Consider the following 12,624-nt stretch of genomic DNA (forward strand, 5'->3'; position numbering starts at 1 on the left):
CGGTTAATTAGGGATTCGTATCAATTTAATGATTTAACGCGCTCGTAGCGCTCGCTCAGTTCTAGTAAACGAGCAATCGGACGGATTTCTATAGAACGGAACTATCTGCATTAAGACATGAGCCCTGAGACCCATAAAAATACACGCAAAACAGGGCTCACGTCGCAATGCACACAGTTCCCTTCGACAGAAATACGTCCAATTAAGGATTTTTATAAACATCCCGGTAAGCCGTCGTCCTCGAAGTTCCGAGCGAGCAGCGTTCCCGGGAAAAGCCGAACTCGATTTCTTTTCCAGGGTGACAAGCTCGCGAGATGAAAATCCAGGAAAAGTCAGGAACTTTCCCTGAGCGTGAGCGTAAGAAAGGAGGTAATTTTTCTGCCGATCTTGAGTATTTTTCTGTGATTGTGAGTTTTCCTCTCCAATTTTCGGATTGCATTATTGTCGATCACTGGTTTCAAATGGACGTATTTCTACCAAACAGACCTATGTGGAGGTGAGAAATATGGGGTGTGCTCTAGGAAGCTGGATAAGAAGCAATGTAAAAGTGGGCGTGATTCCTTTTGAAGAATTGGAAAAGCGGGATTTTACATTCTATCAAACAGACCTATGTGCCAACTGAATGCGAAGGTCATGAGCCGCGGGCATGGCAAGAGAGCGTTGTGGACAGGGCTCATGAGTTAAAGACTCCCTCCAACGATCTCCCCCTCGCTCGAGTGCGCACTATCATTGCCGCTGACGTCACTGGCGCCTTTTTATTACCATTCACTCTTACGGCCAGAGAACTGACGAGCACACCCCATAATTCTCACCTCCACATAGGTCTGTTTGGTAGAAATACGTCCAAATGTCATGACTTGAATCATGTCATCCAATGAAAAGTGAGGAAAATGTCGGAAAATTCTCTCCCTGCGATCGTTTTCGTGTATCTTGAGATCGCGCGTGTCGATCGTCTAATCGACGGCGTAGGTCCGCAATCACACATCTCGTTTGCGGGGTCTGAAAATCTCCACTTTTATAAAGGAAAACAAATTGACATCATCCCCTGAAGTTTATGCAGGATTTTCATCGCACTGAGAAGAAAAATCACGGGGGTTTTTAAGAATTGCCGTTGAGTAGTTTTCCGTTTAAAAAATAAAGTATGGCAGGAAGTCTGCGACGTCGCAAACCACGAGTTGTGTGATTGCCGACTTACACCGTCGAAATAAAGCTTCTTTGCGGAAACGTATCGTTCAGTAGCGTGGCGTGAATTGCGATGTATCGATTGTTATGCCATTCAAACCTATGGTAAAGAATCTATTATTAAGGTGTTCGCTGCGAACACCCTATCTATCGATCCTTCTCCATAGATTTAAATGGCATAACGATCGATATATCGCAATTCACGCCACGCCGCTGGTATCGTTACCCTTTGTCCAGGCCGGACATTTTCCTGAAATGTCTCTGTTTTCTCCGGTGATGCGAAATGCGGTGAAACAATCGAATATCACTCTACTGCGCGCTGTTAGCTCCATCCAAAATGAAAAAAAGTAATTAGGTTTCCCGCAATAGAAACCCGCTCGTTCACCTAGTTTTCCCACCGATCCTCGCATCTCTCCCGCTGAACTGTGACACATCAACCCTGCTTGTCTCAACGTGTCAAATTAAGTTTCGGACAAACCACAATTGGACGAAGGGGTTGGTTGAGATCTACGATCTGTCTTCACTACATGTGGTGCCAGGTGCCTGTGTGCCCCCCCCCCCCCCCTCGCTAAATGACGTCGAATCTTCGAATGACGTCACCGCCGCAACTGATCCCAGACTCCGACGCGACGTGTTGGTTGGTGCGTCGTGGAGATATTATACATCGGTAGTCGCCGCTATTTTTTTAATCCTCATGGATTTAGCAGACCGTTTAAAAATAATTACGTTTAACATTGGGGTAGGTTCGGATGCGGTCGTTGCATTCTGAGGAAAATTGCCAACGAAGGATAACTACTGCCGTGCTAACGAAGAACGCCGTATGAACATTCGAGAGTTGTCAAATTTCCTTTATTTTTGAGGCAAGTTATGAATCTGTTATCTTGAAATTTTCAGGACCTTTATGTGAAATCGCGAACAAAATTATATGACAAATTGGAAGGAAAATATTCATATGTTTACCAGGAAATTCGTGTTTTATGAAAGGATCTTCGGCAACGCCTGAAGGTTCATGCGGCGTTTTTCCTTAGCACGTCAGAACAGTCAGCGGCGACGCGTGAATAATGATCGATTATCGATATGTCACCGCTTGAAGCTTTGGTAAGGAATAGATTTTAAAGTTGTTCGTTGCGACCACCCTGTCTATCCATCCTTTTCCATAGGTTTAAATAGACTTCTTTTTGCAATTTGAAACTATAAATTCTAGCCCGGTTTAAAAACAACGTATGTGCAATTAGTTTCCATATGCACATAAATGTTTTTCCCAAAGAGCCATAATTTATAGTTCCAAATTGCGAAATGCAGTCCAAATGACAGACCGATAAATAAATCGCAAAGCACGCTACGCAACAGGTAGTATTTGTGGTTGTACAAATTAACCAGGTGACAGGTGAGATAGAAAACAATGATGTAGGAGAAATCATAAAAGAAAATTTAGTGAGAGGAATAAGAGAAGTCTGTGTATCACTATCATTGATGTTTTAAGTCTAGCTATTGGTGTTGTGGAAGGTTGAGACGTTCGTATTGGTACCGTCGCCTTGTTTGGTAGTCTTAAAATTAGCACTCGGAGATGTGGTCGGAAAAACGAAAAGGGAAAGAGGCACGTCGACATTTCCAGGCGACGCTTCGAACGAGATCTTGCCTTTTATGCTCATAGACTCGGAGAGTTCGGCCAGTAAATTATTCAAATTCAAAGATACTGTGCGGAGAAAAACGTCGAAGTATCTCTTATTCAACGTTGTTCAGTCGATCTGTCCTCACGCATCTGAGCATGATTGATTTTCGCGTATTACCAATTATTTACATCACCATTGGTATTGTGTACCAATTATTTGACGTCATAACAAAGTAAAAAAAGCAGTAACAGTTGTAAGTATTACACTGGAAAAACGTTACGGGCTATGCAGACATACCATCCGTTCCGGGCGGAGGAGCCGTATGAACATTCGAGGGTTGCCAAACTTCCTCCGATAAAGTGTCCATTTTGAGGAAAGTTATGAGTATTTTTCCTTGAAATTTTCCGATTTTTTACATCCAACTACGAACGGAATCCCGTGAAAATTGGAGATAGAAACATCCACAGATTTTCCTGAAAATTCGTGATTTGTCGAAGGAAATTTGGCACTCCCTGACGGCTCATACGGCGTTCTTTCTTAGCGCAACGGATTTCCTCTGTGGAGATACTCCAACCTAGCCTCCATTACTGCTTTTGTCGGTCACTAATTCCGCTCCTCTCGCCAAGTGTAGAGTCCCTTTACACTGAGAGTTAAGACTATACCCCCTCATGGAGTCGCAAACGGGAATAAAGATTACACAAATTGAAAGTTTTTCATAATCATTGATCGGCCCATTCTCAAATTCCTTTCTCCGTTCCTTCTCTCATTCCGTTTGTTCCTTGTCGAATCCGTGATCTCTCGGTCCGTTCCAGATTATAATCTTTGCAATTGGTGAAACAGTAATTTTTATCACCGTTTGTGCCATTGTGGAGGCCTAAAATACGGGAACCAATCTGAAATGGATTCACATTGTCGTAACTCTCAATGTAAAGGGACTCTACTCTAGCCTAGAGTCCCTTTATACTGAGAGTCAAGACAATGCGAATCCATTTCTGATTGGTTAACCGGATTTTAGGCCTTCACAGTGTTACAAACGGGAATTAGGATTACATTTTCACCAATTGCAAAGATTATAATCTGGAATGGACCGAGGAATTTCGGGTTCGACAAGGAACAAACGGAATGAGAGAAGGAACGGAGAAAGGAATTTAAGAATGAGCCGATCAAAGATTACGAAAAACGTTCAATTTGTGTAATCTTTATTCTCGTTTGTGACTCCATGAGGGTGTTGTCTTGACTCTCAGTGTAAAGGGACTCTACTCAAGCCAAGTGCGGCATCACGGGTAAAAAGCGGCACGCCCTCTATGTCAGGGGCCCGGGCCCTTGCCGTTTGCGCCCAACGCGAGTATCGTCTCGCGAGCGCGGCGACACGGTGTCCCCGCCGCCGCCGCCGCGCCCAAATCGCGCAACTCTCCACGGGAAACCCGTGTTGATCTGCTGTTTCTGCACCGCCGCGCGCTCTCGCCAATATTTGATATGGAAAGGAATAATGGAAGTGCTTCCCACATTACAAGTATCCGCGATCCGATACCTCCGGACTGGCGCACCGCTTCAGCTTTTGCTCGTCGAGTGGGCCGCGCGGGTCAAGGAAAATCGGACCCACTCGCGCGCCTACCAGAGTTGCCAGACTGTCCCGGAGAGTCGGCGCTTTCCCCCAATGCAAACCTATGTGAAATATGCACATTATAATGCACAATCTGGCAACCACTGCCAGTCGCGGCAGCGCTTCCCAATCTCGGTCGCGAAAAACATCTGCGGCAGAGATTTGTGAGATCGGTCAGAACTAGAGTCCCTTTATGCTGAGAGTTGAGACAATATGTATCAATTTCTGATTGGTTCTCATATTTTAGGCGTCCACAGTGTCACAAACGGGAATTAAGATTATATTTTCACCAATTGCAAGGATTATAATCTGGAGTGGACCGGGGAATTACGGGTTCGGCAAGGAACAAACAGAATGAGAGAAAGAACGGAGAAAAGAATTTGAGAGTGGGCCGATCAGAAATTACGAAAAACTATCAATTCGCGTAATCTTTATTCCCGTTTGTGACTCCATGAGAGGGGGTTGTTTAACTCTCAGTATAAAGGGACTCAAGTCAGAACCGAGAGGTGCGTCTCGTAGACGCTGCGCCAGGGGCGCAAATAGGGACATTCGGCCGAATGTTTCAACGCAGAAGGGACAGCTGCCCCCAGCGACACAGGGGAGGCAAATTCTGATTCCCAAAAAGGAGGGGCAAAAAATTGGCGTTAAGAAGAAAATTGGGCACAGAAAACTTGGTGTCATTCAATAGAAAATGAGTTGTTGTCTCCAACGTAATCAAGATCAACCTGCCTCAGTGCAAAATTACTCGTACAGAGAGAACTTTCAATACAGAAGTTTGATCAATACGAGAAGCAAAACACGAAATAAGCCTAGCCTTCATTTGACAGTTTCAAAAGAAAATGCCAGCTAGTTTTCTTGAAGAAATTTGGACTGCAGTTTGCAATTTGGAACTATAAATTCTGGCTCTTCTGGAAAAACACTTATGTGCATAGGTAAACCAATGGCACATACGTTGTTTTTAAACCGGGCTAGAATTTATAGTTCCAAATTGCAGAATGTAGTCCATTTAATAAGGAAGATAAAGAGTGGCGAGTACCAACGTCGCAATTGGAGAAATGCATATCGTCACCTTCCAGGCAAAGTATCACAAGCGCCATGCGACGTTTAAAAATTTCCGCCGCCATTTTATTTTTTTACTGAGAAATTTTTGGTTGAATCTGTTCGAAAATTTCACTAAATTTTATCGTCAGCACAAAGAAAATTCGGTGTAATTTTCGGACAGCTTCGTTGAACAATTTCTCTGTAAAAAGATATAATGGCGGCGGAAATTTTTAAACGTCGCATGGCGCTCGTGATACTTTGCCTGGAAGGTGACGATATTTTCATTTTTCCCTTGTTAACTGCGCTAAATTCACAGCAAACTGTACCAAAATATACACAAAATTTGTGTTGGTTTGTGTATCACATCCTATCTTAACCGAAATCAACTCAAGAACACGAATATTTTTATCAGTCAAGTCTCAGTTCTTTTGGGACAGCCTTTGTATGATATTGAATTGAATAAACCCGAAGATAAATCCAGGATTCCTACGATGCGGAGAACCAAGATCTGCTTTTCTTGAACCTTTGATCGCGTTTGTTAACATTTATACCTATATCAAGTATTAGTATTCAAGTATACCTCGAGTTAGGTTATTAGGTTACCTCGAGTACACCTATAGTATTCAAGACTTTGTCAATTCTTTGACAAAGTCTTGAATACTTTTTGTGACGGAGGAGGGAGGTCTGAATGTCGGGGATTTGAAATTTGAGGTAATTTTCACCTGAGACGGGCCGCGGCGCGGACTTGAACGGAACCTTGAAGAGAGAAGGTTACCCCACGCATTCAAACGTGTACATCAAAACTACCTCTCAACCTCGCTGTAATTCGTTCATGTTTCAGTCGTCCAAGCAAAACCAATCTTTGTGCTGGTCTTGGGGTTTTTTACTCATCTCAATTGGACGTATTCATGCTAAAAGGAACTATGTGGAAGTAGGAAGATGGTATGTGCTTGTGGAAGCTTGATAAGAAACAATGTAAAAGTAGATGTAGTTCTTTTTGAGGAAATGGAAAAGCGGGATTTTCAATAAATCAAAAAGAACTGAGCGCTAACTCGGGAGCCGTGGGCATGTGACAAGAGCCTCGTGGACATGGCTCAAGAGTCCCGTCACCGATCTCCTTGTCGTGCCTAGAGTCCCTTTATACTGATTGTGAGAGTCAAGACAACACCCCTCATGGAGTCACAAACGAGAATAAAGATTACACCAATTGAACGTTTTTCGTAATCTTTGATCGGCTCATTCTTAAATTCCTTTCTCCGTTCCTTCTCTCATTCCGTCTGTTCCTTGTCGAACCCGAAATTCCTCGGTCCATTCCAGATTATAATGTTTGCTGGTGAAAATGTAATCTTTATTCCCGTTTGTGACACTGTGAAGGCCTAAAATCCGGTTAACCAATCAGAAATGGATTCGCATTGTCTTGACTCTCAGTAATAAAGGGACTTCAGTCGTGCCCAGTCTCGGTCGTTGCCGCTGACGTCACTGGCGCTTTTAAATTCCCGTTCATTCTTGTGGACCTCAACTAACGAGCACACCCCATCTTTCCACTTGCACATAGTTCCATTTTGTATAAATACGTGCAATTTAAAATTGAAATAAAATAAAGATATCTTGCCTTCGTCCGTATTTTTGTTGTTTAGTAGTTCAGGGAATGCACCTCAAGTTCATCATCAGCGTCGATTGCCATTGAATGAACGTGGGACTATCACAGATTTTGTCAAAATTGTATATTAATGCGTATTAATATTCGTAAAAAGTGAAGTAATAAAAATAAGAACAATTAAAAAGTCGAGAACACCAAATCTCAACGGATAAAATTAGAGTACCTGTATAGGGAGAGTAGCGACAGATCTGTTCATGGAAGGCTTAGGGCCCTAAAGTGCAGCCACCCTTCTGAGCAACTTCTAACACACAAAATTTCACTGCCAGCCTACAGATTTCAATTCTAACCAAGATGGCTAAGAATGTACATAAATGAGCGTTCTTTCGCAAAAATAAGTAAATTTATGCAAAAAGTAAACCAAATACATGCTTCCTAAACGACGGTTCGTAACAATTGTATTTGTAAATCGCTCTGGACATTCGAAATTCATAGGTTGGCTGCCCTTTTGGGCCCTAACTTTATTCGCGGAGGCATTGGTGAAGGCCTGATGGACTTTCGGAGTTTCAGATCTGTCGCTACTCTCCCTATACAGGTACTCTAGATAAAATCGTCACCAAAGGCAAGGCGCTTTATCGAAACCTTACAAAATTCGGCGGGTATCTAAACTAGTCCATACCAATTTCGTCCGATAGAATATGTCCAGTAAATTGTGATATTTCCATGTCAATGTCATGGTAATTGGTGCTGATGATGGACTTGCTTGTTTGAAAACTGCAGTCATAGAACTATGAAAGCAAAACATGCGTGTAAAGGCAAGATCCATTCATTTTTTTTCAATTTCAGTCTTATCAATAGCTCGCGAAATGTGCTATTTCAATTTTTCCACCTTTCCTCTTTTTTATCAATCGAATAAGCCACTAAGTTATGAATTTCATTTTGTTTCAGGCAAAACAAAGGGCTACCGTCAAATGGCTTCTCTCCAAAGCATTCAACAACAAAGTGCCAGAAAACCTCAGGGAACCTTTCTATCGTAATCATGAGGTAAGAGACAGTGATCTTATTGCTGACGCAAACATGAGTCGGTGTTCTAAGAAGAATATTCCATTTAATGTTTCCCGGGAAATAAATTAGTTTTAAATCAAGTTCATAACTTCTTTATCTCCTTTTAAAACAACTGGAATTCGGTGTTTTGCAAGAAAAATTCAACGGAGGTTTTTTCTGAAGCTGAAAGACATGTTTCTCAGTGTGCCGTATCAGAACATTTTAATTCGATCAATTCCGAACTCTTTTCGTCATGAGCTGAGTGATAGTTTTTCTTAGTGAATCTAACATCGTTTATCATGATGACCCCTTGTGTCTTTGTTATAACGCGCCATAAGGGCCCCAGATTTTATTTTTTCATAACTGGGCCTCGCGAATATTATTCTACAACATACCTTTAATAGTACGTAATATCAATTAAATCGCCTCTCGCAAAAACTGTTGATGTCCATTTAGTCTAATTTTGAGAAAACGCTAAAAACCCGTTTAAGCCTCTCAGTTATAAAATCAATGAGGGTCCCAAAACCAACCACGGAATTTGCAAAACCTACCACTTAACTCTCAAACATTTCAAATGAAATCTCCAAATCAAGCGTCTTCAAAGCCAAAAAAATGAAATTGAATAAAAGGGATATCACAGGTTTGCCGGCGGTCTGGAAAACCGGGAAAGTCAGTGAATTTCAGGGTTGCCACAGTTAGGGAAAACCGGGAAACGTCAGGGAATTTTAATAAGTCAGGGAAAACCGGGAAATGTCAGGGAAAATGACGAAAATGTCAGGGAAAATTTGTTAAATCACTTTCATTTGTTTTCTAGAATAGGTTTGAGATTTTGCCTTCTTAACCATCCGTCAGATCTTCAATTGTCTGGGAATTTCACCAAAATGTGTCAGGGAAATCAGGGAATTTCATCTTCTAAATTCTGTGGCAACCCTGGAATTTGCGGCAGCCGGGAAAAGTCAGGGAATTTTGCGAGGTTCGTTTAGCATAATCGAGTGTAATTTAAAAGGAAAAAATCGAATGGGGAGTTAAATTCGAATGTCAGGGAATCCGAAAAGTTTGGAGTCAGGGAAAAGCTAAAGTAGTCAGGGAATTTGATGGTGAAGATATTATTACAGCCCTGTATTAGCTGTTCTCACGTCCAAGCCTATTCAATTCCGGAGAAAAATTTCTCATGTTTGCCTTCAGTTTTGTAAGGCAAATTATGGAGCGCGGCAGAATAAATGTTTTAAAAAGGAGGTTGTCAAAGAGAGCGAAGGAAAACATGGAGGAAGGAAACTGGGGCTGAAAAGCGAAACCAATCGACAGATGAGAGAGCATGCACCCATTGATCGATAGTCGGTATTTATATATGTTACCGTGCTAGGACCACACTGGTTCTCGTGCTTAGCTCAGTACTTTGCCTTGATCTCAAATCCGATGTCTAGACAGGGTCAACTGAAAACCGCGCAATAATTCTGATGGGACAACGGGACGGCGATGGGTGGCGGGGGGGGGGGGGGGTGGAACGTCCTCGTAAAGGGTTCCCAGCGGCGTGGAAAACGTCAAATTGTCCGGGGAAGTGTGTTGAAATTGAGGCGTAGGGTGCGGAGAAGGCATATCTTGGTTGCGGTGTTTCAGAATCTTCAGTGGTAATTTTTACGTTAGATAGGAAACTATTGGGTGAATTAATGAAATCCAACGTTTTCAGCACTGTAAAGTCATCAAAGATATTCAGTAAAAGTTACAACAAATTACACACATTCGCTTTAATCATAAAGGATGAAATGTTAGCGGAGATTTTGAGACAATGCAACGAAGAAATTCTCTTTCTGCATCCAGCGCGTCAACTGTCCGAAAGTAAAAATACAAGAAATCGCAAATTTTGTCCAAAACAGTCCTCGGCTAATTTATTTTTTTCTTAAATTTGTCGCGACCGTCATACCGCATGAGATATTTTGTGTGTAAAAAGAAGGAGGGAAATGATAAAAAAAAAAAAGGTACTCGCATTAAATTTTTAAGCTTGATACTATATACTTGGCCAGGAAAACAAACCCTTGATCCAAATAATCAAGTTGAACCTTGAGTGTTTTTAGGTCAAATTGGACAATTTCCGTAGAATTGCCCATATGCGTTTCACGCCGACCAGCAACCGCACTACATTTGGCGCAATGTGTGAAGTATTCTTGCAGTCTTGTAGGCGCGGGTATGTTTCTCACACCAACCAGAGACCGCACTGCGTCAGGCGCAATGCGTGAGGTATTCCTGCTCTCTTGTAGGCGCCAATATGCTTGTCGCGCCGACCAGCGACCGCTCTGCGTTTGGCGCAATGCGTGAAGTATTCCTGCAGTCTTGAAGGCGCTGTTTCGCGCCGAGCCAGTATTTGAATCCACAGGCGCCATGCGCCGTATACGCCTAAATAATTAAATTCACAGGCAAATCAGCGCGTAAACAAACATGCGCGGGTATCACAAATGTTCCTCAATTGTGCGATTGCGATTGGCAGAAATCCGATCCTGCCTAGTCGCGATAAATAAAGCAGCTCCATCATTCCGAGTGATTCCGTAACGAAAATCCTAATTTCTCAGAAAAAAAGGAAAAACCATTTTGGCTCCTAAATTTTCAACGTGCTAGCCACGATGGCTCCTAAAGATTTTGACCAGGGTTGCCACAGTCAGGGAAAATCGGGAAATGTCAGGGAATTTTAAAAAATCAGGGAAAACCTGGAAGTATCAGGGGAAATGACGGAAGTAGTGTCAGGGAAAAATTGTATATTTACCTTTATTAGCTTTTTAGAGTGGATTTGACGATTAGAACAGCAAATTTCGCCTGAAAACGATTTCAAATTATGTCTTTTTTGCCATTTTGAATGTTTCATTTGTCAGGGAATTTTACTCGAATGTGTCAGGGAAATGTCAGCGAATTTCATTTTCCAGATTTTGTGGCAACCCTGTTTGACACGATTCAAACACTGTTCAGGACCATGCTCACTGGCTGAGAGTGGTTCTTTTTAGTACTGCGCCCGCTGAGGGGTAATGAGGGATTTTTAGGACTAGGCCCAGTTGGATATAGGCATCTACCTCTGACGTCATGGAGGCCTACGTTGATGCCACCGAGACACCTGTTTATGACGCCGCGGTGGCTTCCTTCGATGACGTCATCAGAGCTTTCGTTGGTGACGTCATCGGGGAACCTGTGGACGGGTCCGCGGCACAGCCGTCGCGCAGTGGATTGAGTCAATTAGGGGGGTCGGACATGAAATTTCTAACTAAAACTGCAAATTTTGATGCTTAATTTGTCACAATTTAAATTTTAAGCGGTGCTTTCGAATGAAAATTTCACGAGGAAACCAATGGAAACACTTTCAGGACCTCAAAGTTCTGTATAAACGGAGTTGTAAGCGCTTAAAGTTTCCAAATTTTGTCCGACCTCTCCGTCATAGCCAGAGTTGGCTCTATGCTGCTGCGGGCCGATCATTGAAATTGATAGACAAAGCTATAGACAAAGAAGACATAGGGAGTATGGAGCGATCCTATTGGTTGAAATGGGTGGTTCCTATAGACAAAGGGAGAAAATGATAGACTAACTGTCGGGTCTCTCGTGGGTTGCCGTTAGTTAGTCTATCACCTACCTCCTTCGTCCATTGCAACCACCCGCTTCCACCAATAGAATCTCTCCATATCTCCTTTGTCTATAGCTTTGTCTATCAATTTCAATAATCGGCCCGCTGGTTATCCTATCGACTCGATCCACTGTGCGTCGTTGGTAACGCCATCGGAGCCACATCTTAAATACCACAGTCTTCATTATTGAAAGAAATCCTCCTGTCAAACACATTTGGACCGATTCCTGCTGAAGAGAACTGTAGACGAGTGCAAAAGATGGGGTGCGCGCTGAAAAGCTTGATAAGAAATGATGCAAAAGTGGGCGTGATGCCCTTCGGCGAGATGGAAAAGCGGGTTTTTACATTCTTCAAAACGGAACTAAGCGCCAACTTTATGGGCCACTCATAGTCGTTTCCTTGACGAAAAGAACGTAACTTTATTTGAATGTTGTCAGATTTCCCCTCGGCAATTGCATATTAACCAGGAGAATTTTAAGCGTTTCTATCTGAAAACTTGACTGAGTTTTCTTCAGATTTCATGCAAAAATCAGGCAAATTTTGGATGAAAATTGCGAAGATATATTTTTGTTTTATAGATTAATTGTTTGAGTCGGTTTGGCAACCTTGGAATGATGTTACGTTCCTTCGTCCGGGAGATGACGTCATGAGCCATGGGCATAGGAATAGAGCGTTGTAGACAGGGCTCATGAGTTAATGCGGACCACGGGCGACCGCGGCGGCAGATTCACGCTGACGTCACCGGTGCTTCATAATTCCCATTCAATCTTACGGCCCTCGACTAAAGAGCACACCCCTTCTTTCCCACCGATCTCCGGTTCCGTTTAGCAGGAATACGCCCATTCATGCTTCAACAGTTGAAGTGTGAACTCGTTTTATTTATCGTCGATGTGACAACTGGGTTGTTAAAGTCAATGGCAATAACGATTATCCGAGTTATGCGCGT

At 42.7% G+C, this 12,624-nt stretch overlaps 1 protein-coding gene across 5 annotated transcripts in view; it reads left to right on the top strand.

Annotated features, from left to right (window-relative positions):
• Positions 1-12,624, top strand: part of Patronin (calmodulin-regulated spectrin-associated protein patronin) — a 127,203-nt gene that overhangs the window by 66,789 nt on the left and 47,790 nt on the right. For all 5 annotated transcript variants that reach the window (XM_019050093.2, XM_019050092.2, XM_019050096.2 and 2 more), the window contains exon 2: positions 7,985-8,080. In XM_019050093.2, coding sequence (XP_018905638.2) covers positions 7,985-8,080 — 96 coding nt within the window. The remainder of the gene's footprint in view (positions 1-7,984; positions 8,081-12,624) is intronic.

Source organism: Bemisia tabaci, chromosome 1 (genome assembly GCF_918797505.1).
Source record: "Bemisia tabaci chromosome 1, PGI_BMITA_v3".
Lineage (NCBI taxonomy): Eukaryota > Metazoa > Arthropoda > Insecta > Hemiptera > Aleyrodidae > Bemisia > Bemisia tabaci.